Source organism: Eleginops maclovinus, chromosome 16, assembly GCF_036324505.1.
Source record: "Eleginops maclovinus isolate JMC-PN-2008 ecotype Puerto Natales chromosome 16, JC_Emac_rtc_rv5, whole genome shotgun sequence".
Taxonomy (NCBI): domain Eukaryota; kingdom Metazoa; phylum Chordata; class Actinopteri; order Perciformes; family Eleginopidae; genus Eleginops; species Eleginops maclovinus.
In genome coordinates this window covers 11,918,164-11,941,773 of record NC_086364.1, presented here as the reverse complement: position 1 = coordinate 11,941,773, position 23,610 = coordinate 11,918,164, and the positions used below count along the sequence as shown (strand labels likewise).

Genomic DNA, 23,610 nt, shown 5'->3' with positions numbered 1-23,610 from the left:
GGAAACATCATGCTTTGGGGCTGTTTTTCTGCAAAGGGACCAGGACGACTGATCTGTGTAAAGGAAAGAATGAATGGGGCCCTGTATCGTGAGATTTTGAGTGATAACCTCCTTCCATCAGCAAGGGCACTGAAGATGAAGCGTGGCTGGGTCTTTCAGCATGACAATGATCCCAAACACACCGCCAGGGCAACGAAGGAGTGGCTTCGTAAGAAGCATTTCAAGGTCCTGGAGTGGCCTAGCCAGTCTCCAGATCTCAACCACATAGAAAATCTTTGGAAGGAGTTGAAAGTCCGTGTTGCCCAGCGACAGCCCCAAAACATCACTGCTTTAGAGGAGATCTGCATGGAGGAATGGGCCAAAATACCAGCAACAGTGTGCGAAAACCTTGTGAAGACTTACAGAACACGTTTGACCTCTGTCATTGCCAACAAAGGGTATATAACAAAGTATTGAGATGAACTTTTGTTATTGACCAAATACTTATTTTCCACAATAATTTGAAAATAAATTCTTTAAAAATCAGACAATGTGATTTTCTGGATTTTTTTTCTCATTGTGTCTCTCATAGTTGAGGTATACCTATGATAAAAATTACAGGCCTCTCTCATCTTTTTAAATGGGAAAACTTGCACAATTGGTGGCTGACTAAACACTTTTTTGCCCCACTGTACATTTATCAGACTGTAATGATTGACACAATTGATTTCCATTTGACGCCAATATAATCATTCACGAGTTTGAAAGAAGTGATTAAACGTAGCTCAATTCACATTTTCAGCTTAAACAGTAAAGTGATGTACACATAATGCATAATAACTAATGCAATCACAGTACATTATTGTAAAATATGCTTATCCAGAATGCATACCTTTATTTTAAGGAAATGTTCAAGCTAATACTTTTGAGTGAAAAAAAAAATCAATGGTTGATAAGTAAAATACTAATTACATTCTTTTTATTTTTTATGGTTTTTGAGATATTTTTTGAAATGATTACTTACCTGCAAACTAAGTACCTAACTAACTAACTAACTAACTAAATAACTAAAGTGAGCATTGACAAATGTTTAAGTGGATCCTCTGGCCGTCTTCTCTGTTCCAGCCGGACATTTTTCAAAGTGACACAAAACAAACGCAGCAGGATGTGCGGTAGGGAGGACAACAGTCAGGCCTTCAAGTGAATTCCAGTTAAACTGTTATGTGTTCAGGTATTCATGTATGGCAGACATTAATACACCTGCAACCAGCTTACCGTTACTGTTCTGTCTTGGGTTACAGCTCTCAGTCTCAGCTAACGTGAAGTTAGCCAGAATGCTAACACGATGTTCAACACATTAGCCGGGTTAGCAGATGAGCGACAATCCATGTACAGTCAGTCACAAAACAGCATGTACAAATCTGGCGACAGAACCAGCCCTATTAGCGTCATACTGGTTAGCTCTGGCAGCAGAGGGAACAAACTACTTTTCCGATATCCTTTCCAAAGAGTGGCTGAATGTCCGTCATCTCTGACAGGTAGGCGTAGCACAAGCTAGTGTATCACTAACCAGGATTCCCTAGTTCAACTCTTAAATACTTCATTTAAGAAATAAACTCTGCCTGAGGTCTCACTTTCACATTATTACACATTAAGAAAGCATGGGCAAAACATAAATCCACAGCACTGCAACGTGTTTAAACTAATACTAATCGGAGTATTAGATAAAACACACCCTGATGAGTCTGAGATCGGACTTTTATATAATTTAGCTTTCACGGCAACATATAGAAAAGCTTGGGGTAATTTCTTATTAAACAGCAGTAGGTAAATAATGTATAAACGCTCAAACAAAGAACCAGAGTAGTTTCACGTAACAACAGAGAGAAAGACTCCAACTATAGCTTTGTTATTTAATCTCCACCCATGTATTTTCTAACTGACATTATTAATCATGTGAACTAATAATATGATTTCTGTCCACAAGCAAAACAGCGAAGTCCATATGCTCTGAACACAACCGGGGAAGGTATTGACGATCAGGATGGTGATTCAAGGTATTTTATTGGTCTACATTTAGTTTTACAGGTTTTTTTTTATTAAGAAAATTGCTGTAGGTGGACACAAAACCCATTCTAAATTCCACATTTACACCGAATGTCATTCGTTTTTTCTTCTCTTTTTCATCGGATTTAATTTTCTACCCACTTAAAAAACGATGTAGCTACATGGTGCAGCAGATATGGCACAAGTTAGGTTGATTTATGTTTAGATCAGTCGACAGCTAATACTTCGTCATGAGTTAAAATGTGTTCCACTGTTATTGGTAAAAATGAAATTACAAAGTGGAATAACATTAAAGTTAAATTAGTAAAAACATGCAGCACATGTAAGTGGTTAAACAGCATAATTTGACAAAAGATAACTGAGTGAGAAAAGACTGAGATGTGGTTAAATATTTCCTGCAGTGTGTTGGACACCAGCTGGGTGACTAGCACTTATAATGGAATTACACCATTCAGTTTAGGTGGTATACTTGTCCTCTGAGCTTTTCTCTGTTCACAGCTGTTGGTTAGTACTGACTGTTGAAGAAGTGCTGTGTGTTGTGTCATTCAGCATTTAGTTTTGGTGTTACTTTATTGATGGTAATGCTGGCCCCTCATTGGTTGGCAGAAGTTGCTTTGGTCAAAGGGCTGTTAGAAGCAGATAATTACAATAATCTTTTATCAATTCAGCTCACTGAACATGATGAGATAAAACGGTCAGAATATATATATATTTTTTTTCTGCTCAATTTCCCTACTGAAGAACAGGTTTTAAATTTGTTCCAGTTTGACAGCTTAAGTATCTGACCTAAGACCCTTTAGTGAGGATATACTTGGATGATAAAATTAAAATAGCACAACAGAATCTTGTAAACGATTTCGACTTTAAAATTAATATTACCATTTGGATTCAGAGTTAAGAATGCTGATACAGTGGCCGTAACAGTTTAATGTCAAACACTATCAGCTTTACAAAGACCAGTATAAGTGTTTTCCATTATTTATGTGGTTGATTATGAGTCAGCCACATAAATACACAAAATTATCTATATCTTTTTGAGTAATGTTCACAGTTTTAGTTGTCTTCATGAACATTTTATTTTGGCTTTAAGATCACAAATCTATTAAATGGATAGTTGGGTATTCTAAAGTGGGGGTTGTATGAGCTACTTATCCATAGTCAGTGTATTACCGTCAGTAGATGGCTGTTACGCAGGCCCCCAGTTTGCAAAACCAGCTCGAAAGCAAAGCATTGAACTGCTGTGGACTAGCAGCATATTTGAGCGACTTCAAAACCTATGTTTAAAATGATGCTTATTAACAAATATTACCACACTTTACCTTACCATCAGACAGCGCTTAAGGACGGGAAACTGAAGTCACTATTGAAAAAAGCATTTTTTACAATTATACCTTGCAGAACACAGACGTTTTTAGTCTACAGATGCCTTGATTGGTTCGTGTTGTTGTGTGACTTGTGGTGTGTATTGTGTTACTTGTGGTGTGTATTGTGTGATTTGTAATTAAGCTCAAAGCATGCTGGTGACTTTGAGAACTAACTAACGGCTATAGATATCGTCTTCAGTTCCCCAACATGAGTACAATAAGGTTCAGTCGGGGTAAACTGGTGTTTGCTTGAATCAACAAGAAGAGCAGCATTTTCACATCAGTGTCACGTGTTTGTTGGGGTTGTTTTGATGTCCATTTTATGCATTCAGCCCAACTGTGTGTTGCATTTTCCTTTTTGTTTGCTTTTTTCTTCTTTTTTATGGCCCAATTCCCATTTCAGAGAACAATCTCCACTAACTGACGAACAGTTGGTTGCAGGGTAAGACCAAATCATTCTAAACCACCTTTCCTTCGCTTAGATCACCCCTGTCTTTTTTTATCCCCTTCTTTCCTTTTTGTGTCCTATACGGATCCCCAACTCTAATCCAAGTAAAATCCTTGTAAATTATTAGTAGGAGATTCAGTGAATCAGAGCCTTGATTAATTCAGAATTTCATCTGTTTTTCTCTTTTACCACCAAAAAATAATCCAATATTTAAACAGTATAATTAAAGTTTTAATTCACATTGATTACCTTTCCTCTAGTATGTAGAGTCAATACAAAACAAAATATAAATCAAATGCAATGAAGCAGCTGCTGCACACTCTTTTTCAATTGTGTTGCTGAGGTAAGTCTATTATGTGTTTAATTTTTTTCTGGAAGTTAACGCCTTGATTTTTGTCCCTTCTGATTGCAGCATGAGTTACTTAAGTCAAACCAGCATGTGTCTTTCACATTCTCCATTCATACAGCGACTTCACTGTTTCTGCAAGGCGACCTCTTCCTCTTTCCTTCTCTCCAGTAGCCACACAAGCTATTTTATTTTTACTGTCATTGATCAATTACATTACAGGCAGATGCATCTGATAAACGCAGCCCTTCATATAGACAGGATAGTGAACAAATGTAAACAAACAGCTCATTTAGACTTTCTTACGTGCCTCAGCTGTTTCTTGATTTGACCCCTTATCCCACCTTGCACACTTTTCTAATTGGTCTGTTCTTCCTTCTTTAAGATTCTCCGACATCATCCTCGCCACCATCCTGGCCACCAAATCTGATATATGTGGTAAGAAGTTTGAACTGAAGATAGACAATGTTCGATTCGTGGGTCACCCTACGCTCCTTCAGCATCCTCCAATCATTCAGGTAAGGAATCAAATGTGCCTCATTAAAAACATTCTGGATTTACACTTGTAGTTTAAACAAGGTGTTGGGCAATTTTAGTACAGCATGTCACAATTATCCAGACCAAGTCATTGCGATTTATGTTCACCGTGTGAAAAATCAGCCTAAAACGCTTAAAGGGGCACTTAAACATATTGGAATTACTTTTCCTTACTTTGTGTTAAGGAACAAATACATGTGTTTCATCATACATAGAAATCACACTTTTCTTCAGGAAAAAACAATGAGTCAAACCAATCTTAAATAAGGTAATCATCATTAATCATAAAATAAATGCTAAGAAATAGCAATTTGTTCACCGGTTGTTTGGTACATGATAGTGTCTGTATCCTCCCATCTTTATTAAACGCCAGGGATTTACAATATCAATAAAAAGTGCCATTTTAGGTTCTCTAAATATTATTGCTGTACATGTTTCTTGCCATCGGTCTTTTCCATTTCCATTGCCAACAAGCCTGTAAGCTTTAAACTTTGGCATGATAGTCTGAACATCAGCAGCTCCCCCTACTGAAGTTTCACTGACAATGAAAACAACAGGTGGAAAACAATGCACTAAAATAACATATTCTATTAACAATGGCCTCTCTGAAAATAACGGGAACAACTCACATTACACTGAATTTAAACCCAACAACACCTCCCGTTCTTGATTTAGGAATTATCAGAAGGTCAATCAACATTTCAGGCTCAAATAAAAGTAAACATTTCAGGTCTAAAAAGGTTGTTTTGTTGCAGACATTTGGTCTGTTGTATAACATTTTGCTTGTGCAAATTCTATTTTGATATATGTAAAATTGAACAGTTTTTTTTTTGTTAATCTAAGACTGTATGTATAAATCCTCATGCTTTAGATGTATAATTTATGTTGTTTTTGTAAACATGGTTTTTCTGTCCACAGGTATCTAAGACAGATCCTTCCCCTAAGAGAGAAATGCCTACGATGATCTTGTTTAATGTGGTGTTTGCACTGAGGGTATGAAAAGAACCACTAATCATTTAGATTTGGCTGAGGGTGGGAGACCAATATTAGTGTTTTGTTGATACACAGTATGTGTGCTGTGAATGGGAGGGGTGTGAGTGATAGTATTCCTCCTACTTTATCTGTGAGAGCATGGGAACTCAGAGAGAAGGGGCCAATGTACTCTGCTTAATCACGCTGTCCAACACGGCACAGCGTGTTCCACCCATGCTGAGTCACTGTACCCTGAAAGTCAGTACAGCTGACCTGAGATGGGGTGAGAAGTGTTAAGTCATGTTTTGCCAATGCCATCTACCCAGCTACTGTGGTATTTACCCTGGTAATCGGCCATTAGGGAATGTGTTTGTTCATATTTATTTTACATGGAGGATCATTTTAGTTTATTTGTGTGTACAACTGCAACATATTTAACCATTAACAATTCAATGGATTCACAATTCAATCCACCATTCAATTATTTGTATTGTTTATTCATAAAGATTTTAGATTTACTGCAATTCATAGAAAATATGGCAGCTAATCTTTTCAATGGTTGGTCACTGATCACTGATTTTACATATTTTGATCAAAACAGAATATTACAAAACCTTTCCAGTACAACACAACCACTAAACTTCTGAACTACAACAGACATGAGCAATAGCTTTTTAGAGAACGTCTGAAAATGTATATATATGTAGATATTAAAAAGAAAAGAATTCACTTTCTGTTCAACTTTATCATATATGTTTAATTTGAATTATGCCTTGCAATCATATATTTTCCTTCCTCTCTTAGTGTGTTACTAGCTAAGATATTTACCCCACATAAAGAAGCCCAAAAGTTATTTAAATATTAAGGGATTATACATGTTTTACAGTTTGATAGGCTGGTAATGTTTGAAGTGAATGTGAATTGCGTGCAACAAAAAATCACTGATAGGAAAGGTTAATAAAATCCATTTCATGTGGTTAGCTTTAATGACTAATTCAATAGATAAACCCACGACTGTTAATTGATAATGCAGTGTTACTTATGATTAAACATTTTAAAATGAAATAATATATGTTCACAAGATATGCAAATAATGTATATTAATAAGTTAAAACTGAATGAAACATAGGTTATTATTTAGTCGAACATGTGTTACATGTTTCTGACGAAAGACCATGTTTCCCAAATGTCTTCCTCTCATCTTTGGTCTCTGCAGGCGAATGCTGACCCGTCCGTCATCAGCTGCATGCACAACCTGTCGCGCCGCATCGCCATTGCCCTGCAGCACGAGGAGCGCCGCTGCCAGTACCTGACCAGAGAGGCCAAACTGATGCTGGCCGTCCAGGATGAGATCACCACACTGACTGAGAGTGAGATACACACCTCACTACTGACAGCGTTGTAGCTCATCACGTGATTAACACTTTGATGATGTCTGGGCTGCTCATTGAATGTCAGACAATAGTGAAAGATTGAAAAGCCATAGGTGATGTCTATAAATAGATTATTTTTCATTCAACGGACTTATGATTGCAGATCAAGGTAAAGATGCAGTTAAGATTTGAAAATGTGTTTTGAAAATGTTCTCTTTTTTTTTCTGGAAATAGCAGAAGGAAGCCCCCAGTCCCCTTTTAGGCAAATTCTTCCCAAGTGTAAACTAGCCAGAGACCTGAAGGAGGCTTATGACAGGTGTGTGCATTTTTTATTTCTCTTTTTTTTATCATGCAGATTATACACTGTATAGACAAAAGTATTGAGATGCTCCTCTTGGTCATTGAATAAAGGAGTTTCAGCCATTCCTATCGCCACAGGGGTATACAATCAAGCACCTAGCCATGCAATCTGCCTTTACAAACATTTGTGAAAGAATGGGTCGTTCTAAAGAGCTCGCTGGATTTGAACGTGGTCCTGTAATAGGGATGCCACCTTTGCAACAAGTCAGTTCGTGAAATTTCTTCTCTTCCACGATATTCCACGATCAACTGTAAGTGGTATTATTGCAAAGTGAAAATGTTTAGGAACCACAGCAACTCAGCCTGGAGGTGTCAGACCACGTAAAGTTACAGAGCGGGGTCGCCGAGTTTTGAGGCTCATAGTGCGTAAAAGTGGCCAAACCTCTGCTGACTCAATAACTGAAGAGTTCCAAACCAGATCTGGCATTAGTATCAGCACCAAAACTGTGCCGGGAGATTCATGGCATGGGATTTCATGGCCGAGCAGCTGCATGCAAGCATTACATCACCAAGCACAATGCCAAGCAATGGATGGAGTGGTTTAAAGCACGCCGCCACTCGATGCTGGAGCCTTGGAAATGTGTTCTGTGGAGTGACCAATCACCCTTCTCTATCTGGCAGTCTGATAGACGAGTCTGGGTTTGGAGAATGCCAGGAGACTGTTACCTGCCTGACTGCATTGTGCCAACTGTAAAGTTTGGTGGAGGAGGGATAATGCTATGGGGTGGTTTTTCTGGGGTTGACCTTGGCCCCTTAGTTCCAGTGAAGGGGATTCTTAATGCTTCATCTTACCAAGTTATTCTATGCTTCCAATTTTGTGGAAACAGTTTGGCGAAGGCCCTTTTCTGTTCCAGCATGACTGTGCCCCGTGCACAAAGCAAGGTCCATAAAGGCATGGTTGGATGAGTTTGGTGTGGAAGAACTTGACTGGCCCGCACAGAGCGCTGACCTCTACCCCAGTGAACACTTTTGGGATGAACTAGGACGGAGATTGCGAGCCAGGTCCTCTCGTCCAACCTCAGTGTCTGACCTCACAAATGGTCTTCTGGATGAATGGGCAAAAATTCCAACAGACACACTCCAAAATCATTTACAAAGCCTTCCCAGAAGAGTGGAAGCTGTTACAGCTTCATTTTAATGTCTAAGAATTTGGAATGGGAGGTCATAAAAGCTCCTGTAGGTGTCCCAATACTTTTGTCTATATAGTGTATGTATATGGCTCATAAGTTTCTAATACTCGTGTTTTTGCAGCCTCTGTACAACGGGTGTGGTGCGACTGCACATTAACAACTGGCTGGAGGTGAGTTTCTGTTTACCACATAAGATCCACAGGATCGGCGGCAACCACATCCCCCCGGAAGCCTTAGAGCGCAGCCTCAAGGCGATAAGGTTTGTGTTTTCTTTTAATGTGCAGAATGAAAGGTTTTTACCCTCTTCTATGCGAGTTAAAACTTTTCCAATATCACTTTTGGCCACATTTTAATCAGCAGCCTGAAACTGAAAATGGCCTTTCATAAATAAACACAAATACCCAAAGTCCCCCTTCTCAAACCATAAACACATGTAGGAAGTGTTAGGTCATTTTCTTATGAATTATTAAAATGATTTCAAGCAATTGCCACTTTATCAACTGTATAAGAAATGTTTAACATTTACCTTAAATTGCACATATAGGTTCCTTATTTTCCGCTCAAAAAAAGCAACTATTGCAAGTAGAAAAGATATGACAGTATCCTATTTACTCCCATTTCTATTCTAATTCTACTCTTACTTAATTCTGTACATATGAAATGATTGTGTAAACAAGCACAGCAAACAGGTCCATAACATTCATAGTAACTTTAATTTTAAACATGGCATGTGTACGGCCCCTTAAGCAGCAAATTGGTTATTGACTACAGTCCGTCTGCATGACTACCAAGCAGCACAGGCTTCTAACAATCCCCTTTTTATCTGTGTTTAAATAGAATAAGTACATACAAGGGTTGTTACAGAAGGCCCACAAAACGTTGTCTTGCTCAACAAGAAGTTGCAGTTCCTAGAAACTGAGAGTATGATCTAATTATCCCCCATCAGTGTGTAAGGAGAATTGTTTTGTAAAAGCTGATTAATAGCTGTGTTTTTTGAGCTTTGGTTGTTACTTACTATTTAAAGCATTCAAAAAAAAAGAGACATTTTCTGTTGAACATACTGCCAACTATTGTTACTTCATCATACTACCTCAGAGATGTGATGTCTTATTTCCGCCTTCTGCACAGGTCAAAATGGTGCAAGTATTGTAATTCTTCCTATGAAGATTAATCAGACACTCCGTTGTTCTGTAGAGTGGCACTAAAGCTGATCCCCTCTGGCTTCTACTTAGGACACAGTTTTGGCCTCTTAAGAGAAGGTTTGTTGATACATCATATGTGTTTTGATCCTTCAGGCCCTACCATGCCCTGCTGCTGCTGGAAAGTGAGAAGGCACTACTGAACCAGCTTCCTCTGGACTGCTCGCCTGCGATGGTGCGACTCATCAAAACCTGCTCGGCAGTGAAAAACCTGCAGCAGCTGGCACAGGATGCTGACCTGGCGTTACTGCAGGTGGAGAACAGTTACACTGCCTGCATCACCACAACAAATATGATTCTGCTCTAACAGGGCATAAAACTAGATGCACCTTCTCCTAATTAAAATATGTGTATAATTGCCTACAATCATTCCGTTTATTCACAAATAATGTGTTCGGTCATTGTAAGGTAGTTCAATACAACCCACACAAGGTGTCATCAAAGGTATAAATGTTGTGTTTCATGTAGGAGAGTCAAAGGTGATGATGTAATAGTCTGTATGTGGCACTTTAACAAAACTTTTTAAAATAGGATATTTTGTGAAATGTTGCAGGGAGTTATATCATACTGCAAGCCTGAAAAATTAGAATATGTATCACTCAAAGTTGTTTACCCAGAAAGGTGTTAAAGTTGTCTTACTGCCACCTAGTGGACAATATTTGTATACTCAAAGAAAAAAAAGCCCACCATAAGAAGTGCCTATATCTTTCTTTCACTTGTTTTTCATTTGCAAAATATATCTTTGTGTATTAACTAATTTGACATTGCTTATAATATTTGCAAATGAATCTCCCTCAGATCTTTCAAATTGCTGCTCACTTGGTTTATTGGGGCAAAGCGATCATCATCTACCCGCTGTGTGAGAACAACGTCTACATGCTGTCTCCTCATGCCAACATCTCCCTGTGAGTGTTCATTGATTACTGTTGAGCTAAAGAACCATACTAATAATAGGTGCTGAGCACTCGCATGTGCCATCATCTCAATCATAGGTTAGAAAAACGAATATAATCTTTATTGTTAGTTAATTTTTACTTGCACCTTAAGATTTGCTATGAATTTACTGTAACTAATGTATTAGGCCATTGGCAGAATTTGTAATTTTCTTCTGTATTCTTTGTATTTTCTTCTGTACACACAAAACTTCAAATAGACCTTTCTTTTACTACATGGTAAAACAAAAACAATGCATTTCAGAAAAGCTGCTTTAATGTAAAATCTTGCTGTTAATGTATTAATGTCTGCCTTCTCTCTCTGGATAGATACTCTGCGTTGGCTGAGCAGTTTGCTCAGCAGTTTCCTGGTCATGATCTGCCCTCAATGTTAGCCAAGTTCTCTCTGCCTGTCTCTCTGGCCGAGTTCAGAAATCCCCTGGAAGCTCCTGCACAGGAGGTAGGGCTATCGTACAATAACAAATACAAAGCCAACAGCCATCCGCCTCAACACAGTAATAAACATCAAGCCCTACAAAAACAAATAGTATATAATGAATGTGTAAAAGTCCGACAGCCCCCAGTCTTCTTCTAAAGAACTGAAGATAATAAACTTAATTAGAAAATGACTGTAATGTTCCGTAACATTTTTAGATTGAAAATAATTGAGTCTGACATTGTGAAGATAATTAAAATACTTTTTTTTTTTTTACTCAGAAGTCAAATTTAGTTTCCCGGTAAATCTCTAGTACATAAACGGCTTTTCCTGTAAAGATAGACACTGCATTGTAAGAGCAGAACCATCTGCTGTTCTCCTCCGACCCATGTTGTTTTGGCATAGCTGCTTGAGCGTCGGCGCTGAATTATAAATGGAAAAGGGACATCAGCTCTAACGTCTGCAGCCTCTATTTTTCATGAGAACAAGATCAGAGCCAGATCGCTTTATTTTGGCTCTATTTTTGAGCTAGTGTGGTACCAGTGGCTGATTTAAAACATTTGACCTGGTTAGGGACACAAGTGTGTTCAGCTGTTCTTTGTTTCTCCTCCGACCAGGCCCAGCTGATACAGATGGTGGTGTGGATGCTTCAGCGTCGCCTTCTCATCCAGCTGCACACTTACGTCTGCCTGTTGGTACCTCCCAGCGAAGATGAGCCCGGTTTGAAGGATGAAGAGCTTCCACTGGCTGCCCGAGTAGGAGGCCGCAGTCTCAGCACCCCAAGCGCCCTCAGCTTCGGTTCCCCTAGTATGTTGTCACTCAGCTCCTTCCTCTACCTAGCCCTTAATTGTTTAAGAAGGCCATAGATAATGAATGATGGTCTTCCTGCTTCCTCTACATAGCCAGCAGTGATGACATGACCCTCACCAGTCCCAGTATGGACAACTCCAGTGCAGAGCTGCTGCCTGGGGGGGACTCTCCGCTCAACAAGAGGATGACGGAGACGCTGCTTGCCAGCCTGTCAGAGCACGAGAGGCAGGTCATTCTTAACATCCCTGCTGCACAAAATCCAGAGGATCTGAGGATGTTTGCCAGGTATTTAGACCTCAAATACCTTTTTTTCAGTGCATTAACCTCTTCCCAGCTCCATGCTCAGATTTAAGACACTCCAAAGTGTTTAGCCTGTCTAAGATGAAAATTGACAAACTTAAATTCATTAATATTGAACAGTCTGACACACGTTGCGACCAGGTTTTTATTCTACCCATCTCACACATTGTGAATAAACAGACACAATCACAGCTGTTATCCCATCTTCAAGATCCCAAACAGATGGGATAGGTTTTAAAGGGGATTTAGTGAGAAAATAATAAGTTATATTAATTGCATTCAACGAATACTGGACAATCTACTTGGAAATTTTCGGCTGGGTATTGAAATAATTTGCCAGCTGTAAGGTCTGTCCATGTTCAAAACAGGAAATGTTTAGAGGAATAAAAAAATATCTGTCTCATGGTGGATTTACCCAGCTAATGATTCAATAAAACTCTGTTCTGCCTTTTATGTTGACTGCTTCCAGGCTGCTGCACTATTTCCGGGGACATCACCACCTGGAAGAGATCATGTACAATGAGAACATGAGGCGCTCGCAGCTCAAGACGATGTTTGACAAGTTCCGCAGCGTTCTTGTGGTGACCAACCATGAAGATCCCATTATTTCAATCTTTCAGTCCCCCATGGAGTAATGGGACAGTATCAGCTCTCACCAGCTGCAGAAGATGTCAGTTTGTGAGCCTGCTGTGCTCACAGCTAAGTGCTACTGAACAGTGTTGTTTTAAAATGAACACGATTGTAGCATTAATAAGTGCAGATTTACAGAACTGTTTTTCCTTTGAGCCAAACGTTTGTTTACAATATTAAATTATTTTGTACATACCAAAAATGCCTCAACTCTGATTATTTGCATAGTTGCCTTTCCAGATATGTTAGATAATCTGTGCCGGCCACAGAGGGGCACACTGCGTAACGATCATTCCAGACCTCCTGCTCCCCCTACTCTGCAATCCCAGAGGCGAGGAGAAGAAATGGCAAGAAAGGGAAGACTCTAAACATCAAACATGCTGTTTCTCCTTTGAGAGAAACAGAGCACTCCAAACATCTGTGAAATCACTGAGAAGAGAATTTAAGATTTACAAAAATAAACATTTGTATACTTTTGTCGATTGGAAATTGGTCAGTCAACCAGTCATGGAGGTTATTTTACTGTCTCTACTTTCTCTTTAAGTTTTTATGCCACCGAAGTGGTGAAGTCCACAAAGGTAACAGATTGCAGAGTAGTTCTAGGGATATTCCTGTCACGTCTTTTTGACATTGTGATGTCCTGTGTGAGACTGCATTTCCGAAGGAATTCAATTGCTCATTACATTTCCAGACATATACTGCCTTTCTGCCTCTTTATTCACTACGCTAACACACGGGTGCCCACGGAGATAAAAACGCCACGGCTTCTTGGCCCATTCCCCATGGGATTCAATTCCAATGCGTGGTACTGATACTATATTGTGGGGTTCTGCTGGATTTATGTTGGGGTCCTTCTCCAGCCAAACCTCTGGGTCTGCAGCTAGGTTTCTACGGTCGAAACAGCGGGGTATATTTAGAGCCTGGCACAGCTTGGAGGGCCCGTTGCAGAGCTCTTTGTCCTTCAGTTGTCGGGCTCCCTCTTTGCGTCTGGCTGCCCTCAGCTGCCTCATGGTGGGCTGACCCTGCAGGGGCTCCAGGGAGCGCAGCAGCACAGCAGCCCCCTCCCCTGGAAAAACAGCACAATATGCATCCGTCAGCAAGGCTCCACCCTGTCTCCTACCATTTGCCCTTTATGCAGTTTCGATTAAAAACACTGATGTATTGGTTTAATGTCAGCATAATGATAAATATTTGGAGGAAAGCTTATTGTTTAAGCATAAGTAGGCCGAATGGCATAATGGACACATTTATGGGGAATGCTCTTACCTTCACTAGACACATTCATACAGAGGTAGATGCCATAGATTGGATAGACATAGATCGTGCCAGGCTTCATGAACATGGCTGTGTTCCTCTCAGTACGTCTGCCTCCTGCTGAATGTGAAGCCTTATCCTCCCCTCCAAGGTACGCTTCAGTTTCCACTATTCTCCCCCTCAGCTCAGTGCCATCTGCACACCTGCGGACCAACACCTGCTGGGACATGGAACAAGACAGATTAGCTGTTATTAAAATGAGTCACTTAGATGATTAGTCAATCAGTCGATTAATGTCAACAATTCTGATAAAATATATTGAATTTTAGTAGAGCCTTTAAACACATATTTATATTCTTCACAACAGAAAAAAGTAAGAAAAAAGAGTATATCAATTAGAAATTAAAACGATAGAACAAGAAAATAGATGAAGATAATTCAAAATACACAACAATGAATTTATTAAGAAGGCATATAAAACTTGTTATTTTAAATGAGATAAAGATAAAGCCAAAAATGTAATGATCAAGCCTTGTCAATTTTTACTTTTTATTTTAAGCCTTCTATGATAGCAAACTGAATATATGTTGGTTATATGTTCGGGGATTTTACAAGGTTGTAGCTGAGTGTAATGCATGCATATCAACTGAAAACAATGTAACAGTGACTGACTGAAGACTGCACTGACTTAATGAAATTCCAGCATGAAATACAAAGTAATTACAGGTTAAAGGTTTGAAAGATTGAAGCGTTGACAGCATCGACAAAACATGTGCATGGTGTAAAGCTTTATATGGCTTTCAGAAATCATCCCTGCAAAATAAGTGGGGTTGCATTACCTTTCCGAGGAATGCTTTTGCCAAACTAATGCATGATTGTTTGAAAAAGTCCTCGTCCAGTCGTGGATGCAGGTCATTATTGGGGAAGTAGTGGGTGTGCTCCGCTTCACCATTTTCAACACTTTCACTAGATTCAAAAGTATTCTTCAGCTCAGCAGGTGAGACATACAGAGTCAAATCCGTCTGATTTGTATGTTTATTTATTGCTTTTTCTGGCGCTGCTTCTTCATGTGTCATAGGCAGCATCTTTCTTTTTCTACTTGCCATTACACAACGTTAACCTACAAATCCTTAGAACAAATACATCACGTCTACGACCCTCTCGCAGTCTCTTTTGTAATGTCAGCAACACTTTCATACAGTATTTAAAGCTAATATGTCACAATTAATGTTAGTCCTGAAGTAGATTAAGGCCATGGCTAACATACAGGAAGTAAACGCTTGTTTTGAATCTCTTAAAGGGACCGCGCCCCATTTCTGCCTAGCAGCGTTACTGTTATTCAATGTTTAACTCGTGATTATGTTGAAATTTCGTGTTTCCCCTTTACTGTATCTGTCCCCCCGCTAGGAGTACGCCCCATCGTCTAACTTAGTTTCACTAAACGAATAAACTTCACTTTGCCACTCAAGATTATTTTCCTGTTTCAAATGAAAGACACATTTGCTGATAGGTAACTCCCCCTCCCACCAACACTGACCTTTTCCTGCTGCTGTCTTATCTTTTCAGCCTCATTTGAAAACACTCCACACTAATAAGAAGTTATAAATAGAGCTGGTGTTCTCCTGCCTGCCTGTGCCCAGGAAATGGATGGCGCCAGTTTGGCTCCAGGCACTGTGGGTCCATGTGGCTTTCTGGAGGACTAACAGTGTGTGACATCATGGTGCTATGCCACAGACTACAACTTTATCAGGAGAGTTCAAGTTTGTTTTGTTGTTTTTCTTAAGCACTACAGCTCATGACTGCATGAATTGAGTAGAATAAGAGTAGACAGGTAGGCCAGTAGGGAAGTGCAGAGGGGGAGAATAAATACATCAGTGATGTGATGTTTTTTTTTATGAAATAGTGCTGAAATTATTGAAGATGTACGTTGATACAAATGTTTAAGATGCATTGCAAACAGATAACATAAAATAAATGGGGGCTAAGGTTAAAATATTTCTATAACGTTAAATAAATTCCACAAGCTTTTTAGATTTGCTTCGTTTTCATGTTGAATTGCAATTATTTAACTAACTGTCAGAATACTGAACAGAAGGAAAATATCCACTATGCCATCTTCCTTTGGACTTCGTTTTGAGCCTATTTTTTCGCTGCAACCCACACAGGTACTGCACAGCTTCTTTAAGTTTCATCATGCTGCATGTATTCATCCTCTTTAAAACACCACTGGTACGTTGCATGGACCTTTATCTCATTTTCAGACATGTTCAACTGCACTTCAAGTTTTTCAGCTTTAGATTGACCTTCTTAATCTTTTCGGCTTGTATACCCCTGGTGGTCTGCTGGGAGATATCTTTGTTCCTCACATTGCAGGCAAGAAACTTGATGGCCTTTGTTTCATTAATACTGTCAGTTTTTGCTAGAGCTTTAAGCATATGATGGATCCACAATGACCTTCTTTGTAAAGTGGATTCGTTTTTATTGCTGATTTTCATTAACCTTGTGTTTCTGCCTACTGGACCTTTTGGCAGTGTTCTTCCGCAGAACCTCCTGAGCTTTCTACAGCTGCAGCATGAGCGCTGACAAATCCTGTCTTTGCTCTGGAAAGTCTTGGTGCTTTGACTGGGATCCTTTTGTCCTCCCTCAGCTGGGTTGGTTCTTTGTTGCTGCAGCTTCTTCTCTCAAAGAAGTCTGTTTTTGGACTTGATTTATTAAAAACTAAGCTCACGAAAGAGGCACTGACTGTAGCAAGTAATATGTGCCCTAGTGTCAACAAATGTTTCATTCTACTCTTAATTCAAAGAGGACAATTGGTTATATAGCATTGACTGTGCACCAGTGATTTGAAATAATTAACATTCCCCGAACATGTAATGAAGTAGAAAAAAGTTATGATGTGTGTTTAATCCTGACTGCTAGGCAAGAAAACAAATCTTTCTCATTTCTGCTTTAATACCCCAAATTGAATTCATTTAATGTATTCCATTTATTCTATTATGGATTTTGATTCATTTAATTATTCATTAATAATTTGAAAGAAAAAAAGACTGAAAAACAGTTAGCAATATTATTTAGAAATAAAGGTCATATAATAACTGCCCCCACAGAGGCTCTCCCCATACAGACCGTTAGATTTTTGGAAAGGTGCCAGATAATTCAGCATGCTGGTGAAGTAGCTGGCGTGTGTGTGCGTGTGTGTGTGTGTGTGTGTGTGCGTGCGTGCGTGCGTGCGTGTGCGTGCGTGGTTGTGTGGTATTGCAGAAATGGTGCACGACATAGGATCGAGGGTAATTTGATACACTGCAACAACATAAAAAGTGCCACAAGATTTTCCATTTCAAATATTTGCATGACTAGTTGTTGGACGCCATTAATCCTCTAGAATCTCGTATTCCATGCTTTTATTTTGTCAAAGTGGCAAAAGTTGTTTACTGTTTATTGTTATTTCTAGAAAAGGATCAGAACCGAAATGATGGACACAAAGACAGACATAAATCTGCTGAGCATGTTCAGTAGAAGATTCCTGGCAAGAGTTGTTGACTTTGTCATGGCTGGTGGACTAGTGAAGGCCATTGTTTGCTTTGACTGTGTTTCCACTGCCTGTCAGCAGTGATGCTGAAGTCTGGGCCGGGCAGCTTTCATTGTTGCTGCCACTGATAATCTTAGCAGCCACAGCTTGGCAGTAGCGTTGCATTCTGGATCACTTTCAACTCCAGCAGTCACCGCAGTGATTGTGACGCTGAGCAGGGACGCAGAGTTTTGTTGTATGTGCAGATGGCTGAGCAGAATGCAGGCAGACTGAAAATATCTTACTCCACCATGAGTCACAGAATCCTATGAAGAATAGATTGATCGGCTGGTTATTAGACTCTCTCCTCATGCAGTGTTTGAAAGTATAGTTGTTCTTGATCAAAGTTATGGTTGTATTCATTGATGGACTAAACAACAACAAAGATAGCATAAACAACTACATGAGTGTCTTGCTCCTATGTAGGAGTGGGGGTGGGGCCTGTTGCATGTAGATCTATTTTAATTATCCACCCATAAAGTGAAATGTTTCAATTTGTTTAAAGTTTTCATTAATCTGTAAATGTAAATGAAAGTTCTGTATACAGTCGTAACAGACTGGCCTTGCTGTCTTGGTTTGTATCTGGCTGTATGAACATATCACATCCAACTCATGGCTGATACAGACTGACAAAAATATTGTTTCTATTTTGATCTGCCATGTTTATGATATCTCAAGTCTGGATGCCTGCACCATCAGTACACAACTCAAAATGCTTTCACTGAGTGAATTGTCAAAAAACATGTCAATATTTTATTTATTTTCTTAGAGATTTACTTGTTTAACCTTCCTTGATTAATTATTCTCTCATAACCAATTTTCAAGACAAACACCATGACCCTTTACCTGCATCCAAACTTGTTTGTGTTTCAGCAGTGCACTGTACTGCAATAATAACTGGGTGAGACTTTGCTGTGACATCTCTTTTATATGAGTCATGATTTAAAAAAGGGACATCTCTTATGTTATTTGTTGCAAATAAACACTGTAAACTATTAGCGGAATGTGTCATAGCTTTTGAGCTGCTGAGATAATCCCTTGTTTAATACAGAGTTTAAATTTGTATTGCTTAATACTAACATGACATTGATGTATTTATAACAGATTTCAGTTTTAGCTATCTTCATTCCCTCACAAGGTGTGGTAGTAAAGACCCTTGAAGACCCGTCACATGGTGGTGTAACTGGTGTTTCAGAAGACCTTTCACCATGAATTGCGACATTCTTAATGGGTTTGTTTTCTACATGCTATATTGTTCTTCCTTTATTCTCTCTTTACTTTATCTTTCTTTTTCTATTAACCTCATGTCTGAAAAAGGCAGGTTGATCAGATAATGCAACTTAAATCATAGAAACAAAGATCAGTGTTTTCTACAGCACAGTCATGTAGCTTTCCAGTAACACCTATAACTGCTATCCTTTTGTGACTCTCTCTCAAAACAAAGGCTTGTTCCTCACCAAGCTAATGAGTGGCAGAGCATGGCAGCTGGCTGCATCCTCAGTGTTTGACAGGATTAATTATTAATTGATGACAATAAATGATTCATGAGTCTCTTTTATTGTTTGCTGCAGAGGTGTGGCGTGTGCTGCACAGGTGGCTGAGTTCCCACTGGGAGGGGGAGCAGGGAGGATGACTTTATGTGAGACCCAGATCTGACACCTGCACAACAGACACACGGTAATGGAGAACACAGGTTTTATTCCACATCTGGGATTGCATGCCAACAGAACCACTGGTATATAAACACAGGATAGGGAAGGCCATGCATGCATGTACTGTATACTGTCTGTGTTTACTTTGTATTTGTCTAGACCACATGTATAGTTTTGTTCTGCATTATCAGTTGACTAAACAATTGGGTTCAGAGAGTACAGAGACACACTGGAGAACATAAACGGCTCCACAGAATATACCAAGATAGTAAAGAAATATACTAAAACTGTCAACTTGGTAGTGTTTTTATACAGTTGCAAAACACAACCAAGAGTCAGTTTTAGTCTGTGTAGATCATTCTGCCTTCCATCTGTTTGGTTAATTGATTGTACCTGCTCTATAATCTCCAGCCCTGTGACCTTTATCAGTATTCTCTGATAACAGCTTCCTTGTCTCTGCTCACACCTGTGGCTCTCAGAGGGAATAACTGTTGAGTCAGGGGAGGGAGCCCGGGGTCTCCCTGGTCTTATAAAAAAAACAAGGGAGTATAAATCAGCTCAACATGAGCATGTAGCAAAAAGCTTTTCTACCCTCTTTGATTTCTTTTACAACCTCATGTGTTGCGGTATTCAGCAGCGGTACAACGGGCTGCGTTTTTGCCAGTAATGATTGATTGAAAACACGCGCTGTGTTTAACTCTTCAGCCCTACCCTATATTTATTATTTAAACAGCGGTTCACAATCTTAACTTAGGTACGGTTACTTGTTGATTCGAATACCTGTGCTCTAGACCAATAAAGTGCCATTGATAGAACATAATATCATTCTTTGTTTTAGAAAAACTCCATAGGCCCCTAAAGGCATCCCTACAAAATGCACATGCTTGTAAACACTATTTGTCTCCAAATGAATAATCCTACGTTTGGTATAACTGTGTCACCTTTGTACGTAGGAGCAAAAACATCTGTGGTCTTGACTCAGAAAGCGTGATCTACCCTCCACTTCCCTGCTTGGTTGAAGAAAGAGGAAGCCATTAATGGGCCATCTGACGATGTCCTTTTGCTTAAACATTACCCTTGCACTCAACCCTTTTATCTGTGTCTGATTGATGGGGCTTTGGGGGCCCTGAGTGCTCCTGCAGGTCCTGCGTCGCTTCCTAATTGCTGCCTTTGCCCCAGCTTCAAGCTTCTCTATCCCGAGGGAAACTTCACCATTAATTCTACAACTTCATGGTATATCAATCAGAGACTCCCGGTAGGCCACTGAAGGGTTCTTACTTGTTCGAATACATGTAGAAGAGTTGATGAAGTCCAATAAACTTCTGTAGTGGAAATACTGTCTTTGGCCTAATTTAGCAGCATGTCTCTGAATGTGCTCGATTTTCAGTTTGCCTATCTGTCTTGCTGGCAGGGACGAGACCCATGGGTGCAAAGCGGAGAGGAGACCTAAACTGAGAGGAAGCTCTTTCCTTTCGTGCTGTGAACTACAAACAAGAACTGTTGTGGGACCTGTGTGCCTGCAGTATATTTACCCTTACTATTAAACAGTCTTGATGAAAAAAGAGGAATATGATGTTTCTCTCTACAGATATAACTCACTGAGGAGGAGGTGCAGAGTAGGTGTTACAAAATATCATAACCTTGGCTTGGACACTTTTTTATTTTTAAGTAGTGAAAATACTGTTAATTGTAATAACTCAAGCAGTGGGTAAAACTTGGCCAGAACTGTAAGCAATAGCTTGGTCATAGTTTGTATCCTGATATTTTGTGTTCCATTTCATTTGTCTCATAGATTGTTTATTGTGTGTTTATGATTATCTGAAAATATTTTCACATGTGAATGTCTAATCATTGCTGTTATTTTATTTTAATTTTGGTCATTTGTACATTCATTTTGAAGCTTCTGATTTTTTCATAAAAACATGTGATCACATAACTTTAACTTTTGATCATTTTAGTTTATTTTGCTCTAAATACTGTACTTTTACTTAAGTAAAACATGGAACAAAGAACTTGTATTTGACTTTTTTATAGTGTCCTTTTCTCTACTTTTACTCGGATAAAGGTTCTAAGTAGTTCCTCAAAACATCTGTTATTTCAAGTAAATGTGTAGAGAACATGTATAAAATGAAAGCCAAGCATTATTAGGACCACTTGTTCTGACAACAGAGGCAAATCAGCAAGGTCAGCACAGAAATTGGATCATATTATGTCTTCCTTTTTCTAAAAAACGGACGTTTAGTGGTGAGTGTATTTTTCGAGAAGTGCATCAAAGTTACCAAAAAGGAATTTTCCAGGAACCTGAGCGTCCTGTTCCCTGAAACCCCATCTGAGAAAACCTGCGTACTTGGTGCTTCTTGTCAGCACTTCAGAAAACTTCTTCTTCCCAACATCCATCTCTCTCCTGCAGAATTATCCCAGGTGAATATGAACTTTCAAAGAAACCATAGTGGAATGCACTGTAATGGTCTTTTCATCAGATGGAGCAGCAGCCTGTACTACCTGAAGCAACAGACAGGCTCCATTTCCTCTAATAAAAATATGTTACAGTGTGAAGCAATAAAGTGATTTTGAATGTATGGCACCTTTGTACTTCTTTTTAACAGCTTTAATGTATTAAATTGGTTTATAAGTTGATTAAAAACTCACAAACTAAAGCAACCCCATGGTGAGAATTTATTTTAAACATTGAAAACGTATAGATATGCAGTCACAGATAATTGCTGTGAAAATGCCTTGAACCTGGTTTCTGTTTGCAGTCTCACACTGGGGAATGCCCAGGAGGTATGGGTGTGAAGTAATGATTAGCTGCAGAATCCCACAAGACAAGTACAGGAGGAATTTCAGCAGTAATGAGGGGGAAAAAATGGCCACACATGTGAATCTCATTTTGTTTGGATGGATTCCTTCACTTATCTATATCTATAAATGGAAACCCTGTTCAAGCGAATATGTTATGAAACAGTAGCTCTGCAATAAATGTTATAGTGTTCTGTTTATGTTATGAATATCCCAACATTGAAATCCCATTCTTCAATATTGCTTTAGGGTTATTTCTTTGGAGTTGTGTGTATAACCTTGCCAACTAAGTGTACAGAAAGCGTTCAGGCTTAGTGTAATTGGACTTGGCCATCAGACACAAATATGACACTGGTGTAATATGCTCAATTGGGAAGGGTTGTATTATTTTAATAGTTAAAAAACAACCAGTGTCTTCATTGGCTCTGAAACAAGCAGGACTGTATTCTCTGAGCGCACAAGGTTCATTGATAGCATGTGATGTGGTGATCATCACCGTGTCATGTGACTACATTGCATGGTTTATTTGAAAACTAACTGAAATGGGGGGAAATTGGTTTACATAATAAATATGTAATAATCCTGGTTACATAATGTTTTATCAACATGCATCTATATTTATTCTTACGCTTCAGACTGTCGCAGGCAGACTTGCTGAGATGATTTATACAAGGGTCACAGATCACTTACATAAGATTCATCACCTGTGGTTGAAAGAAAACTGAAACATGTTAGCAGACGACGGAAAAACGTACATAATAATGAAACTAGGAGAAGGACTGTCAGATCTCAAAGCCATTGGTACCCATTCAAGTGTGCTGAATGTGATCCATTGTGGCTAACCTCAAATGATTCAAGTTGAGTTCATCTAATTGCTTACTCGTAAGTCAGTCAGTACTTTTGGTTGCATTTTTTTACATGCAGGGTGGCATTTTCTTAAGGGCTGTGCTAAAAATTAATGACCTAAATGAGAAGCAACATGTATTTAAATAAATAATGATTAAGTGAAGGAATCTCAATTTCATAAAACTAATTATCTTATGTTGAAAATCAATAAATGGGAATGTGCATGTAATGTTGCATCATCATGGCATGTTAGGCTTATTTGGAAATCTATTAGCACTACAGTAATATAACAAGTCAGCCCTAGTCTTTGTTTAGGATCACCTATACAACTCAGGCAGAAAAATCCACTGCATTAAAGAAATTCCGATTTTGTATTTTTTATTCTTCCATAAGGTCTTGTTTTGTCAACAAATGTACACCGAATTGAGTTCATTCTTATCCCATTCATCCCACTGCAGATCCCGAAATTATAATTGGATAGTTGTTAAAATGTTTTTAATTAATTGCAATTTAAATGTCTTCAGTACACATTTAATTTAAGTTGAGTCACAAGGATGTCTGACGTGAATCACTGCAGACGGAGAGTTAACCCCGGTTTCAGTCCCCGG

The 23,610-nt window shown here is 39.0% G+C and overlaps 2 protein-coding genes and 1 long non-coding RNA gene across 8 annotated transcripts; 2 read left to right on the top strand and 1 right to left on the bottom strand.

The window, feature by feature from the left end:
• Positions 1-1,115: 1,115 nt before the first annotated feature.
• nprl3 (NPR3-like, GATOR1 complex subunit) lies at positions 1,116-13,085 on the top strand. 5 transcript variants are annotated; one of them, XM_063904024.1, is made up of 14 exons: positions 1,116-1,517; positions 1,967-2,036; positions 3,814-3,852; positions 4,590-4,722; positions 5,660-5,734; positions 6,930-7,083; positions 7,324-7,402; positions 8,698-8,835; positions 9,872-10,028; positions 10,574-10,680; positions 11,038-11,167; positions 11,761-11,950; positions 12,046-12,238; positions 12,723-13,085. In XM_063904024.1, the coding sequence occupies exons 1-14, from the start codon at positions 1,325-1,327 to the stop codon at positions 12,886-12,888; spliced, it is 1,824 nt and encodes a 607-aa protein (XP_063760094.1). In that variant the 5' UTR covers positions 1,116-1,324; the 3' UTR covers positions 12,889-13,085. The 5 variants fall into 5 exon arrangements, with proteins under 5 accessions (XP_063760094.1, XP_063760093.1, XP_063760095.1 ...); XM_063904023.1 differs by having other exon boundaries at positions 7,321-7,402; XM_063904025.1 differs by lacking the exon at positions 3,814-3,852 and having other exon boundaries at positions 7,321-7,402.
• On the bottom strand, positions 12,381-15,774 carry mpg (N-methylpurine DNA glycosylase). Of its 2 annotated transcripts, none has more exons than XM_063904028.1 (3): positions 14,977-15,774; positions 14,150-14,357; positions 12,381-13,949 (listed from the first exon to the last, which is right to left on the bottom strand). In XM_063904028.1, the coding sequence occupies exons 1-3, from the start codon at positions 15,241-15,243 to the stop codon at positions 13,552-13,554; spliced, it is 873 nt and encodes a 290-aa protein (XP_063760098.1). In that variant the 5' UTR covers positions 15,244-15,774; the 3' UTR covers positions 12,381-13,551. The 2 variants fall into 2 exon arrangements, with proteins under 2 accessions (XP_063760098.1, XP_063760099.1); XM_063904029.1 differs by having other exon boundaries at positions 14,150-14,354; positions 14,977-15,614.
• A 1,553-nt stretch (positions 15,775-17,327) lies between these two features.
• LOC134878170 (uncharacterized) lies at positions 17,328-21,909 on the top strand. Its single transcript, XR_010167656.1, has 3 exons — positions 17,328-18,936; positions 19,277-20,612; positions 20,769-21,909. It is a non-coding gene; the product is annotated as an uncharacterized LOC134878170 (long non-coding RNA).
• Positions 21,910-23,610: the final 1,701 nt, after the last annotated feature.